The 20,905-nt window shown below is 62.4% G+C and overlaps 1 protein-coding gene across 1 annotated transcript; it reads right to left on the reverse strand.

The window, feature by feature from the left end:
* Positions 1-1,156: 1,156 nt before the first annotated feature.
* On the reverse strand, positions 1,157-3,689 carry LOC135325552 (class I histocompatibility antigen, F10 alpha chain-like). The gene is made up of 7 exons (XM_064503664.1): positions 3,641-3,689; positions 3,039-3,299; positions 2,604-2,872; positions 2,181-2,451; positions 2,016-2,099; positions 1,852-1,884; positions 1,157-1,176 (listed from the first exon to the last, which is right to left on the reverse strand). Exons 1-7 carry the CDS (start codon positions 3,687-3,689, stop codon positions 1,157-1,159), a joined length of 987 nt encoding a protein of 328 aa, XP_064359734.1.
* Between the last annotated feature and the right edge of the window lie 17,216 nt (positions 3,690-20,905).

Here is a 20,905-nt window from a genome sequence, read left to right on the forward strand (position 1 = left end):
GGTGTCAAGGCTTTGAAATAAGACCAGTGCAGGGCATTAGGACCTTGAGGGGCAAAGCCTTAGCTCACTGCTGGGGCAGTGTTCATTGTTATGATTTAGAATCACCTCCTCCTCCTCCTCTGGACTTTGAGAGACAACAGTAAGACCCAGCAAGAAACAAAGGTACAATCGTCGGCAGAAACCACAACAGTAAAGATAAGGAAGAAAAAGAGCCTGCCTAGGAACAATGATGAGATCCAATGAGGAGCAGGAGACCCCAGACCTAAAAATTACTATTGGTCTAACTACCGCGTGAGGGGTGGGAAATTTAAGTTGAAAAAACTATAATTACCCAGGATTTTTTTTTGTTGGGGTCTCTCTTTGGAGGCACCCAGCTCGAACTGTAATTATTGCACGCACGTAACTAAAATTTACTTATTTAATTTGCTTTGATTTGGCTCTGAATTTTACTTGCGGGAACCTAGGGTCGGGCCCTGTTATGGTGGCCGACAAGCCTAATTTCCATAACAGTACAGTCAGAAAACAGCACTGTTGTCGTAACAGACACACCTAAAAACAACGTTCCTGTGCTACGAGACACACCAAAAAAACAGCGTTCTTGTTCAGAGGCCCACCACAGAAACAGCATTCTTGTTTGAAGAGGCCCACCACAGAAACAGCATTCTTGTTCGAAGAGAGCCACCAGGACAAGTGCTGAAAAAATCCAGCAAATTCTCTATTTCCCAGGCAACTGGCAGATGGAAACCCTGCCTCGCACACTGATAAAACTGGTTTTACCCCAGCTCAGAGCTGGGACCACGGCAGGAGCAGGCTCCGAGCGCTCCTCTTCTCTGGGGGCTTCCTGCCACCATCACAGCTTTTTGCAGCACGTCAGAGCCAGGGAGCAGATCCAAGGCACAGTGAGACAAAAGCCTGAGCCCCCCGACCTGCCCCCGGGTGCCCACCTGCACCCCGCAGCACCCGAGCACCCAAATGGGGCGGGTTTAGCCTCGAGCGGGGCGTCGGGTGCTGCTGCTCCCGGGCTGTGGGAGCCGAGGGGACTTGGCGGCGTCCCGGAAGCTGCAGCGAGGAGACGGCAGGCGCTCGGGCGGGCTGGGCCCCCGCTGCCCACGCTGCCGGGTCCGGCCGCGGCTCCTCGCTTACCAGGATGGAGCGCTTAAATGGCGGCATTGCTGCCTGCAAAGACAAGAGAGGAAAAAATCAATAAAGGCAGAGGTGTGGGGGGCGGGGGGGTACACCCGCACCCCCGTGCGCGCCCTGTCCTGCAGGTCCCAGCCCCACGTCACCGTCCCCCACGGGAGCTGTGCTGCGGGGCTAAATCCCCCCTCCCAGAGCCAGGGGAGCAGGCAGAAGCCCCCAGGAACCCAGCCATAGCGCCCGGCCGGCCGGCAACCCCATGGCGGGTGCCAGCCTGGTATCGCGCTGGGCCGGGGCCCCCCGCCCCGCTCCCAGCACCAGCTCTGACCCATTCCGGAGCTGATGGATGCCCCGTCGTGGCCTGTGAGAGAGGAGCGGCAGTGAGCCCCGGCCCCGTGCCAGTGGCACTGCGGGCCCCGCACCAGCCGCGGGCAAAGCCGGGCCAGGGCAGAGCCCGCTGGGCCGGGACTCAGCCCTGGAGCCGCCTCACAGGTGCCAGGAGCAGAGGGCAGCGCCCGGGCACCTCAGCCTCCAGCGGCGGGACGCCAACCCTTTCCCTGCCCTGCAGCTGGGGAAAAGCTGCGGGGCACGGAAGAGGGGAGATGGGGGCAGGTGGGGGACGGGACGCGCCAGCCCCGCGGCCGCCAGAAACGAGAGAGCAAATGCCGCCCCACTGCCAGGCGCGGCCCGGGACAGAGCGGCCCCGGCACTCACCTTTGGCAATCACGTACCCCTGCTCCTTCCTCCCTGCGGGAAGAAAGAGGCATCAGGCCACGCGGCCCCTCACGGCCCGGCTCTGCTCCGGCCCCAGGGCTCCGGCTCGAGCCCCTTCTCCTCCCGGCCTCCCTCCCCCCGCCTCCTCGGCCCTGGAGCTTTACCCCATCTGCTCTTCCAGACCGCGATGACAACCACCACAGCGATGACCGCCCCAAGGACAATGGGCAGCAGGGAGCTCGGCGGCTCTGGAAGAGAGCGGGGCCAGGAGCAGGGGCCGGGAGCTGCCCCCAGCAGGCGTTCCGCGAGCTCCGGCCACCCGCGCTCACCGCAGGAGAAGAGGCCGGGCTCCGGCAGGCTGGCATGCTCCATGCAGCACTGGTACTCGTGCTTCTCTGCGGGGAGGCCCTCAATGCTGGCCCAGGCATGGTAGGTGCCGTCGCCATTGGGCGTGACGCTGCCCCGCTTGGTCTCCTGGGCTTGGATGCGGCCCTTTTTCAGCCAGCTGATGCTGATGGGCCACGGGTAGAAGCCGTGAGCCCGGCACGACAGGGTCACGAAGCCGTGGCTCTCCTTGGCCGACACTCTCACCGCGGGGCGCTCTGGGGAGACGGCGCGAGGGAGGGAGGTCAGGCAGCTCGCGCCCAGGCCCGGACGCACACGCCGCACCATGCCGCCAGCAGCGCCCTCGGGCGCCTGGGCCCAGCACCGAGCCCGGGGCCCGTCCCCGTGTCCGGGGGCTCCCGCCTCGCCCTCACCAGCGCGGCCCTCCCGTGCTCCACGTATCTCCGCAGCCCCTCGATGCAGCTGTTCTCCAGGTAGTGCTTCCAGCGCTCAGGCTCATTCTCAGCCTCCCACTTCCTCTTCGTGATTAGCGCAGCAGCATCCGCCGTGACGAATGTCAGCATGTCCTTGTCAAAGGCGATGAAGTCCTTCCCGTCGTAGCCAAGCTGCATAAACCCCCGGGTCCCGCCATCCTCCAGGAGGTCACAGCCGTACGTGCGCTGCACTGTGTGATACCCTGAGACACAAGCAGGGAGACGGGGGCTCAGGGGCAGCAGAGGGGCTCGGACCCGGCACCCAGCGCAGGGCCGGGGGCACCCCAGCCCCGCAGCCCCCAGCGCTGACGGCGAGCGGCTGCCGCCGGGAGCCCCGGCCCGGCCCCTGGAGCCCCGGCCCGTGCTCACCCCCGCTCTGGTTGTAGCGCTTCTGCAGCATGTCCAGGTACACACGGAAAGTCTCCTGACAGTCCTGATTGATCCGGGTCTCCTCGTCCCAGTGGTCCTGACCCTCCTGCTCCATCCAGGCCGCGCCCGGCACCACTCTCTGCGTCTCGCTGTTGTAGCGATCGATGAGCTCCCCGTCCACGTAGCCCACGGAGACGAAGGTGGGCAGCCCCGGGCTGGGCTCCGTCACGGCGGTGTTGAAGTAGCGCAGGGAGTGGGGGCCTGCAGGGACATGGGGTGTGGTGAGGGGCCAGGGGGGCACATTGGGGGGCATCCGGGGGATCAAGATGTCCCGGGGGGACAAGACGGGCGGGTCGGGGGGGCAGCATGTCCCAGGGTTCAGGTCGGGGGGGCAGCACGTCCTGGGGGGGCAGGTTGGGGGCTCCGGGGGGGCAGCACAGCCCGAGGGGGTCCAGGGGGGTAGCACGTCCCGGGGGGCAGGTCGGGGGGGCAGCACCTCCCGGGGACGGTTGCAGGCCGGTCCGTGGGGCCGCTGACGGGGAGCCCGGCGGCGGGGGAGGGGCAGAGGGGGGCTGGGGTCCCCACCCGCACTCACCACTCGCCGCCGCCCCCCTGCAGCAGCGCCAGCACCAGCAGCAGCCCCGGCCCCATCGCCCGCCCCGCTCCGGCCTCCTCGCTGCCATCGCCGTCGCCCTCACGCAGCGCCGAAGCTCACGGGGGCCACGCCCCCGCGCCGCCATTGGCTCTGCTGCGGCACACCGCCATTGGCTGCGCTCTGTCCCACCCGCCAATAGCGGCTCGAGTCGACCCAGGCGTCACCAGGCGCTGGGCAGATCCCGGTGCGGCAGGTTGGGAGAAGCGACAGCGAGGACGCGCGCGGAGGGCGCTGCGCAGGGCCGAGCTGCGGCTCCCGCCCCGCCTTGTCACGCAGCCATTGGCCCCGCCGGCGGCCGCCCGCCAATGGCGCGGCGCGGCAGTGGTGACGCCACTGGGCGCCGGGCAGATCTCTGCGGAGCGCGTGATGGGCGGGAGCGCGGAGGCAATGCGGGAGGGCGAGGATGATGTTGGGACGGAGACGATGTGGGGACGGGGACACTGGGGGGACGGGGATGATGTGGGGATGGGGATGATGTGGGGATGGGACACTGGGGGGATGGGGATGATGTGGGGATGGGGATGATGTGGGGATGGAGATGGAGTTGGCTCTGTCACAGGGGCAGGGGGACACTGTGGGGATGGGGATGATGTGGGGTTGGGGACGATGTGTGGACGGGGACACCATTGGGATGGGATGGAGTTGGCTCTGTCACAGGGGCAGGGGGACGTGGTGGGGACAGGGACACCGTGGGGATGGGGATGCCATGGGGATGGAGATGGAGTTGGCTCTGTCACAGGGGCAGGGGGACGTGGTGGGGACAGGGACACCGTGGGGACGGGGACGCTGTGGGGCTGGAGATGGAGTTGGCTCTGTCGCAGGGGCAGGGGGACGGGGACACCACGGGGATGGGGACGTGGTGAGGACGAGGACGGCAGGCGAATGGGGATGCTGTGGGGATGGGGACACTGTGGGGACGGGGATGCTGTGGGGATGCTGATGGAGTTGGCTCTGTCACAGGGACGGGGGGACACGGTGGGGACGGGGGTCAGCTCCGGGGATGGAGTTTGGCTCGGCCAAGGGACGGGGACCCGGCGGTGGAGATGGGGACATGAGGATGCAGGGACGGGGGCAGGGATAGGGACAGGAGACCACGGGGACATGGCGATGGGGACACGGGGCCAGCAGTGGGAGCTCAGGGAGTGGCGCCCATCGAAGGCCGAGTGCTGGTAGGTGGCCCCCGGCCCACCCCCTGCACCCATAGGTCTACTGGAAGATGTGGAAACCTGCCCAAGGTGGCACCCATGGGTGAGGAGCTGCCCGGAGACCCAGGCATCCAGCCCCGTCGCACCCCTGGAGCCAGGCATCCAGTCCCATCAGCACCCACACCCATCCATGGAGCCAGCTGTCCAACCCCATCAGCACCGTCCGCCACCCATGGACCCAGGTGTCCAGCCCCATTGCACCCGTGTTGTCACCCATGGGCCCAGGTGGCCACCCATCAGCACCCACCACCACCCATGGACCCAGGTGTCCAGCCCCACTGCACCCGTGTTGTCACCCATGGGCCCAGGTGGCCACCCCATCAGCACCCACCACCACCCATGAACCCAGGCCCCCCACCCCATTGCACCCATGGTCCCAGCCCCCTGCCCCATTGCGCCCACATCCCCAGGCCCCTGCCCCATTGCACCCATATCCCAAGCCTCCCCGCCCCATTGCACCCATATGCCCAGCCCCCTGCCCCATTGCACCCATGTCCCCAGGCCCCTGCCCCATTGCACCCACCTCCCCAGCCCCCCACCCCATTGGACCCATATCCCCAGCCCCCTGCCCCATTGCACCCATATCCCAAGCCTCCCCGCCCCATTGCACCCATATGCCCAGCCCCCTGCCCCATTGCACCCATGTCCCCAGGCCCCTGCCCAATTGCACTCACCTCCCCAGCCCCCCGCCCCATTGCACCCATATCCCCAGCCCTCTGCCCCATTGCACTCACATCCCCAGGCCCCCTGCCCCATTGCACCCACATCCCCAGGCCCCCGCCCTATTGCACCCATATCCCCAGCCCCCCGCCCCATTGCACCCATATCCCCAGCCCCCTGCCCCATTGCACTCACATCCCCAGGCCCCCTGCCCCATTGCACCCATATGCCCAGCCCCCTGCCCCATTGCACCCATGTCCCCAGGCCCCTGCCCAATTGCACTCACCTCCCCAGCCCCCCGCCCCATTGCACCCATATCCCCAGCCCTCTGCCCCATTGCACTCACATCCCCAGGCCCCCTGCCCCATTGCACCCACATCCCCAGGCCCCCGCCCTATTGCACCCATATCCCCAGCCCCCCGCCCCATTGCACCCATATCCCCAGCCCCCTGCCCCATTGCACTCACATCCCCAGGCCCCCACCCTATTGCACCCATATCCCAGGCCCCCGCCCTATTGCACCCATATCCCCAGCCCCCTGCCCCACGCAGATGGGGCCACACTGCAGCAAGCCCAGCGCAGGCCCCCAAGCTGCCTGGCAGCTGCAGCACAGCACACAGGAGCAGAGGCCAAGGGTGCTGGCTTTGTGCAGCCGGCGGAAGAGAAGGCGTAGGGGGAATCTCACTGCTGCCTGCAAGTGCCTAACGGGAGCGTGCAGAGAGCATGGAGCCAGAGACGTCCTGAGGGGCCTGGGGACAGGACAAGGGCAACGGCACAGCTTGCGGCAGGGAAAATTCCCCTCAGAGACTGCAAATGGCCTTGGAAGCCGAATGGTGGTGCAACACTGGAGCAGGGTGCCAGGGCCGTGCGGGAATCCATCGCCAGAGACGGTCAGAGCTCGACCCTGACAGGCCCTGCGAAACCTCCTCCGCTTGCCTCCACTTGCAGCAGGAGGTTGCAGCAGACACCTCCGGAAGACCCTTCCCACCCCAGCTGCTCTCTCACTCTGCGACTGCTTGTAGGGCTTTCTCTGCAGCCCTGACTGCCTTCCTTGGCAGCGCCTGCACTAGTCTTTCTCCTGACATTTCCCTGACACCAAGTAACACGGCGGGAACAGCTGCCGAGGGTTTATTTGGAGCAGAACATGGGCTCTGGGACACGATGCGGCAGCATTGCTGTAGCAGCCAGGAGAAAGCCTCCGTCGCTCTGCCTCTTTGCTCTGCGCCATACCCCATCTCGGGCGACCTGTCTGGCAGCTGCATCCTCGCGCTGTTCCTCTCACTGCCCTGAGACACAGCGGCAGCTAAAAGCTCTGCGCAGAGCCCGAAGCGCTGCCCTGAGCCGCGACGGCCATCGCCTGGAAGGCGCAGCATGCGGGAGGGCGGTGATGCCTGTGGAGGAAGGAGAGCCGTGGGCGAGGGGCTGGGCAGGCGCAGGGCAAGCACCCGCCTGTCCCTGGCACCAAGGGCTTTCCCGAGGGCTCCTGGCCTCGGCATGGCCAGCCCCTGGGTGCTTCCTGCTGCCAGCCTCAGTGCCGCTCGCTGTGCCGTCCCCAGAGCGGCTCTCGACTTGGGTACCTACCTGAGTCCACCTCTGGCGTGGGCCTGAGGGAAGACGACGACTTGTGCTCCTCTTGGGGCTCACAGGCAACCTGCATGGGGAGAGCAGCAACACACCCCTGTGTGGTATCAGCTGGCCATGCTCAGCATCCTGGTGCCCTGGGATATGTGAGGGGGGAAAGGGTCTGGGGTGGGGGGATGCTGTGAGTGGCCGCGAGCCCCAAGGGGAGGCACATGCAGCTGGCTGGGCAGTGGCACAAGGCTTGTCTTGGGGCCGTAGCAGCAGGGCTGGGCCGGGGGCCACGGCGGGCAGCGGGGGATGGAGGTGGCCGGGTGCGGGGCACAAGGGGGCTGGCTCGCTGGCTGTGGGAGGCGGCTGCTGCTGGGGCTGCCCCTGCCCTCCTCGCTCAGCATCCATGCCCCAGGGCTGGGTGCTGTGCAGGCCGGGGAGGGCACGTCAGCCCTGGGCCTCTGGCACTTGGAAACGCAGAGCACCAGGCATCTTCCCCAGGGCAGAGAGTGCAGAGCGCAAAGGGCTGGGGGGACAGCTTCTCACCATGGCCACAGGGGGACCCATGCGATGGGGCAGCTCTTCTCACCCACCCTGCACACCCCAGACACTGCTCACACCGCACCTCCCTTGGGTGGTGGGTGCCGACGCCATGCTCCTTGCTCACCTGGTGAGGAAGGCCTGCGGCCAGGGCAGAGCCTTCTGCTGCGCTTTCTTCGGGGAACGGTGGTTGGAGAGGCAGGCTGTTGCTCTCCCCACAAGGGCCTCCGCACAAGTGGGAGGCCTCTGGCGCAGCCTCTGCGGGAAGCGATGGAGGCAGAGGAGCATTTTCCCCTGCATCCTCAGGGTCTCTGGCTGTGGGGGATGCCTCCGCCTTTGTCCCTGTGCTGGCCGATGGGGACAGAGGCACACTGTCCCCCGCATCCTGGCAGCCTCCTGCCAAAGGAGATGCCGCTGCCTCGGCTCCTCGGGGCACTGCTGGGGCCAGAGGCGTGCTCTGCAGGTCACCAGCTGCCTCCCTGGCAGCATCTCTGCCCTTCACAACGGGGGAGCAGGGCACCTCCTCAGGGCACGGCTCTGTGTCTGCCAAGAGGCTCCTGAGGCTCGGTCTGACCCAGCTCATGACCAAGGCCGTGTTTTTCTCCAGCTCCTCCCATTGCAAAGGCTCTTCATCAACGTCCTCTTCCTCATCGCTCCACTCCACGCCAGCATCCTCCGGCGCTCCCCGGCCTCTCTTCCCAGCTCCCAGCTCCCTCCTGGGCGCATGGGCGTACAGCCGCTCCTGCACCTCCCACTTGGACCTCGCGTCCTTGAGGAGCTCCACTCGCGTCACCTCCGGTTGCCACAGGTTATAGAAGGAGTTTCTGGCACAGAGCTGAAGCCAGAGAGGGAGATTTGTGAAGGCAGCTGCTTTTCCCACCAGCAATGCCCCCCGCAGCCCTGCCAGCACTGCCACCATCACGCTGTTGCAGCAGGGCGCAGCGGCTGGCCCCAGCACACGGAGGGTCACCATCTGCCCCGGCCCACCCTTTGCACTCACCTCCTTGGGGCGAACATTGAGGCATCCCGATGCTGTCAGGGAGAAACGTTTCCCCTTGCCCTCCTCTTCCTCGACCTCCCTCTCCTTTGGCCTCGGCTCCTTCCTCTCCAGAAAGGCTTCTCGCAGCTGGGCCAAGCTCTGCCCGGTGCGCGCCACGCAGCTCCTGTCGAGCTCCTCCAGCGTCTCTGTTTTGATTGAGAGCACGGCGAGATACTGCGCGGGGTTGTCGGGGTGTATGCTCAGCGGCGTGCCTCGAAGGCGACAGATGATGCCCAGAGGCTGCTGTTTGGGCCTCTGCACTGCAAGCTGCCATCCTAGTGTGACCAGTCCATGGCCACTGCCCGGGGAAGCTGGTGCACCGGCCCCCGTGACCTTCCTTTTGCCATCACGAGTGTGGGCATCAGGCCCTTGCAGAGCTGTGGCAGCTGTGCTTTTGCCATGCTCGCTGCTCTCCTCTTGGGCTCTCTTTGCCACTGCTGCTGGACCAAGGGCGTGTGCCGATATCTTCTGTGGCACGGCTGCACTGAGCTCCTTTGTGCCTTTGTCCACATCAGGCTGCACCAGCTGCCAGTCATGTCCAAGACTCATGTCATCAGCACAGCTCCAGGCTGCAGACACGAGCTCAAGGCCTGTGGAATCCAGAGCTGCGGCAGGTGCTACAGGGCTGTGTGCAGCAAGTCTCTGGCTCTCAGCCCTCAATTCCATGCACGCATCTGCAAGGATGCTCTGAATAAGGCCAGCAGGCTCAGGCCAGGAAGGCCAGGAGGACTCTGCTGTGACCATTTCACTGGGGCAGCTGCCAGCAACGGCTTTGGCAGAGCTGGGTGGCACCCCTGCGAAGCGGGGGCTGCTGAGCCCAACCTGCTGTGAAACACCTTTGGCCATTGTCTCCCACTGCGGGACCTCCCCCACGCCAGAAGAGGCTGATTCTCCTTGGGGATTCTCAGCGGGGGAAACTTGCCCTTCTGCAGGCTGCACCTCAACACCTTGGGACGCTGAGGCCTTGCTCCGCACCAAGTCCTGCCTGTGCGCCATCGTCTCCAACCGTTGTGCCTTGGTCTCCTGCGCACAGGCATCTCTGGGAGCTGCCAGCACCTTGCTGCCTAGCTCCTGGCACAGTCCTTCGACAGTTCTCGAAAAAGCCACCCTCAGCAGCAACGGTGGCAGCCTTGGCTCTGTCAGGCAGCCTGGCCACGGCTCATCCTGCTCCTTGCATGCTGGCATGCCTCGCATCTGCCTTTGAGGAATGCTCTGTGCTCCTGTGACAAAGGAGGTGCCTCCTGGCAGCTGCCGGCTTTGCACAGGAAGACTTGTCCTGGCACCATCAGCTCGCAGCAGCCTTGTTTTTCCCAGTGCGGAAGACCCAGCCCTGGCCTCAGGCAAGCAGCGGACAGGAGCTTGAAGTGCCCGGGGCAGAGCCCCAGCCTCCCGCTTGCCTTGTTGAAGGGCAGGCAAAGGAAGATGCACTGCCTGTAGACCTTCCTCTGCCAGGCTCTTCCTGCACTCCAGACACATCACAGCAGCACTAAGAGGCGGCAGCTGCTCCCTGGCTTTGGCCCTGCCTCTTGCAGAAGATCTGCAGGATGTCTCCAGAGCAGGCAGCTTGGTTCCACGGGCAGATCCTGCCGTTTTAGCTGCAGAGGCCTCCAGGCCTCCAAGGAGCTGCCTAGCTGCCTTGGGTGCACGAGGTGCTAAGCTGGGCAGATGGAGTGTTTCCGTTTCTCTCTTGAACGCTGCGATGAGAACATCTCTGGCAGTGTCCTTCACCGTCTGCAATCCAAGCCCAGGAGATAGGAAAGTGATTGCAGCCCTTTCCTCCCCCCCAGCCCCCGCCCCCACTCTCCATCCTTCCCACAATTTCCAGCACCTCTGATGCCCTCCACAGCGGCAGCACTCTGCCACGCAGGCGGCTCCCACCCTGCTCCCAAAGGCTGCATGGGGACAGGGCTCATCAGCACTGCGCAGGACAGGGGCAAAGGCAGTTCCCCTGAGGACCCTGAGACCTCCTGGTCTCTCCCACCGCTTCCCGCCTGCTTCTCCGCAGCTGCAGCCAGGCAGGCAGAGGCTTTGCCACCATCGCTGCTCAGCTCGGTACCTCTGCAATGAGGTGTTCGAGGCCTTGCAAACTCTGTGGGCCGGGCAGCAACGGCCGCCTGTCCCTTCGGTGCGACGAAGTCGGGGTTGGGATGCGTTGCGTTGGTACAAGTGGGCCCTCAGGCACAGGAAAGCCCGGCCCCACATCGAAGGGAAGCTCAAGGCCGAGCACGGCCCAGCTGCGCTAAGCCCAGAGGTGCTCTCTGACCCTCAGCACAGCTCACAGGCTCCATTTGGGCCTTGGAGCACCCCGGTCGGTGTGCTTTGTGCACCAGAAAATCCCCAGCACCAGCAAGAAATACCCCCTGGCCAGAGAAGATCAGGCCTGGCTCGCTTGCCCCACCTCCTCTTCCCCACCGTCCTCACGCTTTCCGTGCGGCTCCCGGCCCTGCTGCCTGCCTCTCCCTCCAGCCCCACCGCTCACCTGGCTTCTGCGCTTCGGCCTCACAGAAAGCCCATCCACGGGCTGGGAGCCGGCATTCGCCTGCCGCCCCTTGTCCATCTGCAGGAGCTTCTCCTGCGCACCTGCCACTCTGGCCCTCAAGAGAGCTGCTCCCTCCTCAGCGAGCTGCTCTCCTCAGAGGGCACACCCAGGGGCTCTGCTCCCAGCACGGACTCGGTCACCACGGGCACCGCCCCATCACAATGGCCTTGGGGGCACGATGCCACCCCCATCACAAAGCCCTGCACGTTGCCATGGGGACCCCCGTGACCACCTCCTGCTGTGACCAGGGGCACCCGCATCACAAGGCCTTGTGGTGACCGTGCTAGGACCAACATCACAAGGCCTTGCTGCTCACCGGGGGCACCTCCAGCACCACGGCTTTGCCTCCAAGCCTCTGGTGCCAGCTTCTGAGCCCAGCTCCGAGCTGCCATCTGTGCCGCAGCAGGGATTTTCCTCTCCCCACCTCTCTGCCTCCCAGACCGTGCAGATGCTGCCCTTCTTCAGGCCCTCTAGAGCACACAGCAGCCACTGCAAGACCACTCCTCTTGCTTGGGCCACTAAGCCTCACCCATATGCCTCACCGTCCAGCCCTAGGCAGAGCTTCCTGCATTCCCGCTGCTTGCTCACAGAAAGGCCAACTGCCCCTCCGCACCTTCCCAGACGGGCCTTCCCAAAGAGGCTGCAGCCATCCACCGCAGCGCTCCAGGCATGCCACGCTGCAGGCCCGCAGCTGCACACAGACTGCAAAGTGCTCCTGTCTGGTCCCCAGGCTGCAGGCATTAGCGGACAGACCCCCGAGACAGGTGCCCGGCTCTGCAGATTTCCCACAAAAGCTGTCAGAGATTCATTTCTCCAGACTGTTGCTCTCTAAGCACTTCCCTGTTGGCGTGCACGCACTGCGCTGGGCCCCTCCAGGCTTTCTTTGCTCCACATCACCCTGCACCTTTGCCTTGCCCTCCCACACCATCCCTTCCTCACTCTTCCATGCATCCTCCTCTCCCCTCAGGAGCGCCGACTTTTGGGCTCTCCTCACCACCTTGGCCACCTGCTTGAGCCTCACGGCAGCACACGGGCACACTCTGCTTCCTGATGAAGCATGACACCCCCCAGCCTTGGTGCCTCGCTGCTGGCTCGCCTTCGGGACGTCCAGCTGCTGGACCGCCAGGCCACCGGGGCAAGCAGGCCCTGCCCTCACCTGTGCACCTCTTCCTACTCACGGGGCTTGGGCTTTTCTTGCTTTTGCCCCCGGGGGCACGTGGGGACCATCTCTCCACGCCAGCCTTCATGCACAAAGAGGGGCCCACACTCAGGAAACCAAAGCCCTGCTGCCAACACCAGCTGCACGCCCAGGGGCTGACCTGCTGGATCCAAGCACTGCTGCTCAATCCCATTCCCCTCACTGGCAGCATGCAGGAAAAACCCCACCTGCCCTGCCAGGCCTAGAGCCATGTCATCACACTTGGTACTTTCCAGGCAGGATCCTTGTGTCAAGGAATAGCAAACTGAAACTGTCTAGAGGTAGCCGCTTAGCACGACTTCTCTAAAACTTGCTTAGCATGAGTAGCTAAATTTGTTGAAGCCTTAGGCCGCACTTAGATAAAATAGTGAACCTTTACCTAGTTCAGTAAGAAAAAGGCCTCAGAGCTGGTTCAAACTGGAATGATAAGGGAGTTGCAAGCAGTCTGCATTCCTGTGCTTCACACTCCGAAAGGGAGGATGTCAAGGCTCTGAAATAAGGCCTCCTTGGGCACCAGGACCCTGGGGAACAAAGCCTCCTCTCACTGCTGAAACAGTGTTAATTACGGGGTCTGGACTATCTTGGGGTCTGGATTATATCCCCTTCATCAGGACCTTGGGAGATAACACCTACTGTCACTGCTGGGGCAGTGCTAATTGCTGGAACAACACCTCTCTGTCAGGGCCTTGAGAGACAAGGGCGGGACCTGAAGAATTAAGACACATCTGTCAGCAGAAACCTCAACAGTAAAGATAAACAGCCTACCTAGAGACAGGGATGAGACCCAATAAGGAGCAGGAGACCCCAGACCTAAATATTATTATTGGTCCAAACTACTGTGTGAGGGGTGGAGAGGTTAGATTGGAAGGTATAATTGCCAGGGATTTCTTTGCTCGGGGTCCCTCTTCGGAGGCACCCAGCTCGAGCTGTATTTACTGCATGCGCGTCATTAAAATTTAATTATTTAATTTGCTTTGATTTGGCTCTGAACTTTTCTGTGGGAACCTAGGGTCGGGCCCTGTTATGGTGGCTGACAAGCCTAATTTCCATAACACCTGGGAGGAGGGAGGTGTAACCTAGGCCATTCCTGTGTCACCAGAATGCCAAGGGTGTTGTCCACAACCCCAGGCCCCAGGGATTTGGAGCCATAACACCCTGTGGGGGTCAGGGACACTCGACCGCCCCAGGCTGGGGCTAGGCTCAGCACACACTTACTGGGGCTGGATTGTCTCCAGCTTGGCTGCTGCTTTCTTCTCTTCCACGGGCTGGGGGGAGGCTTTTCCACCTCTGCCTGTGCTCTTTTCTCCTCGGCTGGGCGGGAGGGTGGGAAGCCCAAGTCTCTTTACGGCCAAAGCCCTGCCAAGAAGGAGCGACTGACTGTCTGCAAACCAGACCGGGAAGAGAGGAGCCCTTTCCCAAAGGCCCTCTGGCAAGCACCCGGCAGCAGGAGCTGGGCAACCAGGAACCTCTCCACCACAGGCCCCCAGGGCAAGGGCAGGGTGGGAGCAGGGCTTCGCTGCAATTCCCAGCTGGCCCTCTGCTTTCCTGCTGACATCACTGAGAGCATGGGAAATGGGGAGGAGGGAATTGCCATTTGCAGGGCAGGAACTTCCAATGAGCTCCTCCCTAGGTTTGGCAGGGCACACCAAGCGATCCAAACCCTTCTGGACTCAGGTTTTACCCACAGCTTCAGGCCTCACTGCCCCACTGGCTGCTTCCCCAACCCCCGGCAGCCCAGCAAGGGGGATTTGATAACACCGTGACTTCTCCTCAGCAGGACACCCCTCTGCTGCTTGGCCTTTGGCTGCTGCAGCACTCACAGAAAAACACCCGGCAGGATTCACACAGCCATTAGTGGGGCGGGAACTACTGCTTTCCTTCCCCAAATGCTCCTACCAGGTGTGCTCTGCTCTCAGCTGTACTTCTGCTCCTGGCAGCTCTGGGCAGCTCTGGATCCTCCCAAATGCTGCAAGAAGCTTCCCTGGGGTGGAGGTCTTTCTCTGGGGCCAACTGTTAGGCAAAGAACAAAAAGAGGCCCTGCCTTTTGGAGGCAGGTGAGAAGAGAGCTTTCCACAGCATCTGCAGCCTGAGGTGACTGCAGCACGATTGGGACCAAGAAGGAAAAAAGCAGTGAGGTGTATGCTGTTTGTCTGGCAGGAGTCTGCGTGGAGCAAGAGAGGCAGGTAGAGAGGAGGTGAGAAGCTGGTTGAAGAAAGAGAGCAAATGAGGCATGAGGACTCCAAAGAAGAAAGGAGGGGCCGGGGGAAACTGCAGCGGGGGTATCTTCCAACAGTGAGCATGTGGATGCGTACACATGGCAGTGAGGCTGAGCTGCAGACCCAAGCTCATGCTGACAGCCTCGGAAAAGCCAGCAGACTCTCCACCAATCTGTGCGCAAAAGCCTTGGAGGGGCTGTGCGAAGTAGGGAGGGAACAAGTTGCACCCTAGACACTAAGTGCTGGGCAGGGAAGGGAGATGCAATTGTAATCCAGTACTAGCTGGGTGGGAGTCCTAAGACCATGGGTGGTAATTAGTTGTGCTGCAGTTGCAAAGTGTCCCATTCACTGAGCAGCAACACTGCCCCCAAGGCCAGAGGACCTCCCGCCCTCGGCTCCATGACGGAGAGGATGGCCGTTGTTCTGAAGGGTGTCCAATGGGGCCGGTACCTGAGCCGGCTCTGGAGCCTCCCCTGTACACCAGGCTTCCCACGCAGCCCATTCGGCCTCTGCTTGTTCCTGCCACTCTCTGTACAAGGAGCCCAGGCTCTGCCTTCGGTCCCACTGCGCGCACAGCTCGCCGCTTTCCTGCAGGGCCACAGAAACGCCACAGCACACAGGATTAGTCTCAGCTGCTGCCAGGGCACGGCTTTCTGCAGGTCGTACCCTCACTCCTGGGCTCTCTCCTCAGCCGGCCTGTCGCCAGAGTTTGGCTCCGGAAAGGTGAGCAGGCCTGAAGTTACGCCCGGCTCCTCCCTTCACTGCACACACCATTGAGCGGTCTGGGAGGACCAATGATCTCAACTACCAAGGGTCTAGAAAAGACCTGTGCATTGCCACAGCCTCAGAATGCAGCAGGTCCTGCGACTAGAGCCAACAGTGCCCTGGGGAAGTGTCCGTGGCTGCTTCCTGCAAGTACAGGAGGCAAGGACACACTGGAAAGGTAGAGCAGGCCTTTGGCCCACAAGGAGATCTGAAGGAAGGAAGAGCAATGGTCAACGGAAGAGTGCTTAAGGGCTCTTGGTGTTGTCCGAAAAGCGGATTCGTTGCCCGGTGTGCAATAAGCCAATAATTACACACTCAGGAGAGACATTTGTTTATTTATTTCAGAGTTGCGCAAGCCTGGGTGCTCGGTGGTTTCCCACAAGTCGAGCACACACCCCCAACTTTTCAAGTAGCATTTATACACACAAATTGCCAGATTTACGACTTTCCCTTTTACACTGATTGGTTAGTGATTTCTTCATTCCCTGGATCCCACCCCTGCTCCTCAAGGTCCTGGTCAATTAAAACTGCCCCAGCTGGGTCAGTAGGTGTTATCTCCCAAGGCCCTGAGGAAGAAGACATAAACCAGACCCCTTAATCAGCACTGTTTCAACAGTGAGAGGAAGCTTTGCTTCCCAAGGTCCTGGCGCCCAAACAGGCCTTATTTCTCAGCCTTGGTATCCTCCCTTTCGGAGAGTGGGGCACAGGAATGCAGACTGCTTGTAACTCCCTTATCTTTCCAGCCTGCACCAGCTCTGAGGCCCTTTCTTACCGCACTAGGAGCGCGGCCTAAGGCTTCAGCAAATTTAGCTACTCATGCTAAGCAAGTTGTGTCTAAGATAGAAGTTATCCAAATCTACCTACTTCAAACATTCTTTCTGAGCTTCTCAGGGTTGTCTTGTAACATTGGAAGAGTCGGTATGTGCACAATGGGGCTTTGGCACCGTTTGCAACAGCACAGGCATTACAGCAACCCAGGGCATGTACCTGCAATAGTCTCCAACAGCCTTCAGGAACAGCGAGAGCAGCCGTGGACCTGGCTGGAGGAGGTGGGTGCTGCTTGCCGGCCTCCTTGGTCCTGGGGGAGCTGCCTGGACACGGTGGGAGCAGACTACAGGGAGATAGCAGGAGGAGTTGGCATGAGCACAGCGGGACGTTGTTCTGCGTCCCGTGCGCCCGTGCTGGGCTCCTGCCTCTGCAGTGGGAGGCAGTTCTGCCAAAGATGCAGCTGTATTTCACTAATCGTGAAGCAGATCCTCGCTACGACACAGGGGCAAGCCCAGCTTTGAATCTCGCTTCTTACCAGGCCACGGGCTCTTCTCAGAGCTGAGATTCTTCTCCAGCAGAAACACCTTGTCCACCCGAAACACTCGTCTCCAAACATGCAAACTCTTCTTATCCACATCACGCAAGTAGTTTTCCGGAACGGACATGTTACCCACGCCTGCTAGCTGGACAGGCTGAAAACAGGAGAGCAACAAAGGAACAAAAGCAGGGCTTTCACACACACAATAACGAAGACTAGACTTGTCAGGGCACACTAAGGGTGATCTCCAAAGGGGCAAGATGGGGCGCTTTGCAGGAGAGCCTTGCACTCTCCAGTCTCCCCCTCTCCCACTGCTTCACCTCCCACCAGCTGAGAGTTGATGCACAAGCAGGGAAAAAACCCTGGAGCCTCAGAACCTCCGAGGAGGGACCACACCTGGCAGAAACTCTCCACAGCATGCCACCATCTCTGGCGGGTTGTTCCACCCTGCCAGGAGCAGCTAGAGAGGGCCCCAGAGGAGAAACCCCACACTCGGCTTCTCCAGCTGCGCTTTGCTTCTGCTCTCCGGTGAGGGAGAGCTTGCTCTGGGGCAAAACTGCCAGCTGCAGGCCCCTGCTGGGGCCTGGCTGCCGCTTTCCAAGGCAGGCAGGAAGAAGGCTGCTCAGTGGCAGCATGCAAGCAGGAGCCAGCACTCATCAAGGTCGGAGGGACAAGGAGGACATGAGCCCCACCTCGTTCAGCAGCAGCGCTTGGCAGTAGCACTCACACACACTCTCCCAAACTTTAGCCGCATCTGGGCAGCGAGAAAAACATGGGCTCTGCCTGAAGTCAACAAGCTCACCACCATCCCACCCGCTCCAAACCAAGCAGACACAGGCAGCACCCACCACCACCACCACCACCAATCCCAAGAGAACCCGCACAGCGGGCAGCTGCAGAGCTGACACGTTAACTGACTTCCAACCAGAAGCCCTCCGCTGGCCCCACCAGAGCTCTGGAGACAAAAGAAGGGCAGAAGAAAGGCTTGCCACAAGGGCTTCCTCCCAGCCAGGAGGCCAAGGCATCTCCGACAGCAGAGCCTCTTCCCCGCTCTGCAGGCACCAGCAGAACCAGGGGCGAGAAACCAGGGGCCATGACCGTGCTTCCCAACACAAAGCCAAGCTCAGCAGCAGGAATCACAGGCTCTGGCAAAGCAAACGATCCAGCTCTCACACGGGCGTTTCCAAGAGCCTCTCCAGAGCCCAGCAGCAGCACCAGGACACCTCAGCCTTCTGCCAACAGCACTCCTGTCCTTTCACAGCCTCCTCGCAAAGCCAGACCCTCTCCTGGCAAAAACTGCCCCTCCGTCCCCAGCCCGGCAAGAGGACAGGCCTCTGCCCATGGGCACCTCGCGGGCTCGCGGAGCTCCAGGCCTTACCTGCCTTCCGGAAATGCACAGGCTGCCGAGACAGCGACAGCAGAAGCGGAGCAAGGCAGAAACGGGCCGGTTCCACGCCGTCGCCCCCAGCTCTGACGAATCCCCTCCGCGCTCAGAAAGGCTTTGGCCCAGCTCAACCCAGCCACAGCCGCCCCACACCAGCACCCACTGCCCCACATGCCCCGCCTGCCCGCCCCCAATGCGAGTGAGGCCTCCCGCCTCGACGCTCCGCCCCCCGCCCCTCCCTGCTGCGCGCTCCCCATTGGCTGCGGCGGCGCGTGGCCTGCCGAGGCTGCACAGGCGGGAGGGGAGGGCAGGGGAGGGCAGGGGCGGGGCGAGCAGGGCAGGGGCGTGGCGAGGCAGTAGGCGTGCGCGTGCGCAGTGCGGGGCCCCGCGTCAGAGCGCCCCGGGCAGGGCGGGTGAGGGGCGGGGCTGCGTGCATGCGCGGAGGCCGCAGGCGCTGGGGAGGCAGCAGCAGCTGCGCGTGCGCGGCCTGGGGCCTGGGCGAGGCGTGGGGGGGGCTGCTGAGGTGCTGCCGCGGGGGCAGCAGCTGCCCCGGAGAGACCTTCCCGTGTCTCTGCCGGAGAGGATCCCCGAGGGCCTGGGGAGGGAGAGCTGCGCGGCCTGGATGCTTTTTGTGAGACTTCCAAAGCCAAGTGGAAGTGGGCAGTCAAAGCAGGGAGTCCCCTGCATCGCTGATGGGGAGCTCCAGAAGGCAGCTGCTGGAAGCTGCCCGTGACTGCACACGCCGGGTGAGCTGGTGTGAGCACCAGAGGGGTTTGGTCTCTGTGCCCTGCTGCCGAGCTGTGCGCCTGCCTGCGCAGCAGCAGGTGGTCCTGCAGGAGAGGGAGGTAGATGCGACTGCAGGCGTTGAAATCCACAAAGCGAGGGGCAGAGAGACAGAGGCACAAGAGGAGGCTCTAATTCCTCGTCAGGAGAAAAACGCAACCGATGGCAGAGTCTCCCCAACCCCTGGCACGCGCTTGCCCCTCCCAAGGAGACGCACCTCCCTGGGCCAGGTGTCCATCACTATTCCCAGGTCACACAGCTGTTGTGTCCGTGGGAATCACCTCGCTCCCCCATGGAGCACACGGCCCCCCTTTTCCCTGGCCCAGAGTCTCCCCTGGCAGGAGGCGCTTTGCCCACCCCTTTCTGCTTGTTCCTGCCTCCAGATGCATGGCAGTTATTGCGGGTGGAGGAGGCCCCCCTTGAAGGAGGAGGTGCAGCAAAGGGCGATTCCCTTTCTGACAAGTGAAAGCCCTTGGGACCTGTGTCTCAGTGACTCTACGAGCAAGGATGCCAGGCATCCCTACTTGCGCCAGGGGTAAAGGTGTCTGCAGTGGCCATCCAGTTTTCCTGAGTCCAAAGGAAAGGACGTTTTGGCACTTTCAGACTCCTCCAAGGAAAGAGCAGTTTGCAAGGCAGGCGAGGGAGCGCATTGCCATGGGAAAAGATCCCTTGGAGGGTCGGCTTCTCTAAGTATTTGTGCTTAAAGGTGGCCTGATAGGCTTCTCCGTGGAGATGCCTAGCTTGGTGCCTGAGGGGAGAGCAGTGGAGGTTGTTGTCCTGGACCTGAGTAAGGCTTGCGAACCTGGAGGCTTTCAGCTTGCACAAGATGGCCAGAAAGTGTGTGAAGAGAATCAGGGACTAGAGTGGAGTAAAAGAGTGACTGTTCCCCTTGGACAACCCTGTTATTTTTCATACATGTAGCACTCTCGAAACGGTTTGTTTAAAGAACAGGGTTCTCTTCTGTTTCTTGCTTTCCACAGGCTACTAGTCACATTACAGGAAGCAGCCACTCCCCTGCCCCAGCACGGGTTCCCCCCAAGGCAGCTGTCCCTCAGGCGTGTGCCTGCTCCAGCGTGGGTCCTCCCTGGGCGGTGGTCCCTCGGGGCTGTCCCTGCTGCAGCGTGGCTCCTCCCCGGGCCACGGTGCCCTCAGAGGAGGACCAGCTCCAGCATGGAGCACCTCCTTGCAAGAGTGCAACTCCAGCCATTTGCCTGACAATGTCCCCTGCCACGTAGCTCCTGCCTTTTGTTTCTCCAAACATGGTTCATCACAGTTCTCCTCACGGGGGCCTCTCATGTCTCCTGTATCTCCTCCCATGTGCCTCCTCCTGTGTCTCCTGCCTGCAGCGTCTCCTGCCCGTTCTTCAGGACGTTGCAGCAGAGGCACCATGGGCTCCTCTGACTGCCTGAAGTCCTGGTGCGCAATGGGCTGTTGTTGTCTGTTGCAGAGTTGGCTGGAAGTGGCTGAGCCTGGCCCAGGGCAGCTCGTGGTCTCCTCGCACACAGGGCCCCTGCAGAGCCCTGCTCCCAAACCGAGCCATCTGTGCCCAGCACGGCCCTCACTCACACACACACACACACACGCACACGCGCACACACCCGCACTGTGGCTCCCTCCAAGAACTGCCCTTAGACACTCAGTCGGTACTGTCGTTGGCCCTGGATCCCCTGGTTTCCCAGTTGTCACACACACACACACACACACACACACATTCACCAAGGCCCTGCCCATGGGGGCCCCCTCCAGCCCCCAGGATCCCCCCGCGGGGCAGAGCCCGGCAGGGCCCCCACAGGCGGGGACAGAACCAGGCATGCCGTCACCATGGCCCACCTATGTCATCATCAGTGACCTCAGCATCGCTGTTCCAGAGCCGCTGGGAGACCGTTGGTGGGAGAAGGGCCAGGAAGGTGCTCTCCGTTCCTGCCCGCCATGAGCCAGCCGGAGCGGCTGTGGATGAGGAGGAAGGCGGCGCTGCGCATCAGGAGGAAGATGGGCCCGACCGTTTGGG

Source organism: Dromaius novaehollandiae, unplaced genomic scaffold, assembly GCF_036370855.1.
Source record: "Dromaius novaehollandiae isolate bDroNov1 unplaced genomic scaffold, bDroNov1.hap1 HAP1_SCAFFOLD_31, whole genome shotgun sequence".
NCBI classification, from domain to species: Eukaryota; Metazoa; Chordata; class Aves; order Casuariiformes; family Dromaiidae; genus Dromaius; species Dromaius novaehollandiae.

Excerpts from the sequence above, each read along its gene's own strand:
- LOC135325552 (XM_064503664.1), bottom strand. The coding sequence starts at position 3,689 with ATGGGGCCGGGGCTGCTGCTGGTGCTGGCGCTGCTGCAGGGGGGCGGC. Across the intron at positions 2,452-2,603 it reads GGAGGGCCGCGCTGGTGAGG|CGCCCCGCGGTGAGAGTGTC; the intron begins GCGAGGCGGGAG and ends GTCTCCCCAGAG. Across the intron at positions 1,177-1,851 it reads GGGGTACGTGATTGCCAAAG|GCAGCAATGCCGCCATTTAA; the intron begins GTGAGTGCCGGG and ends TTGTCTTTGCAG.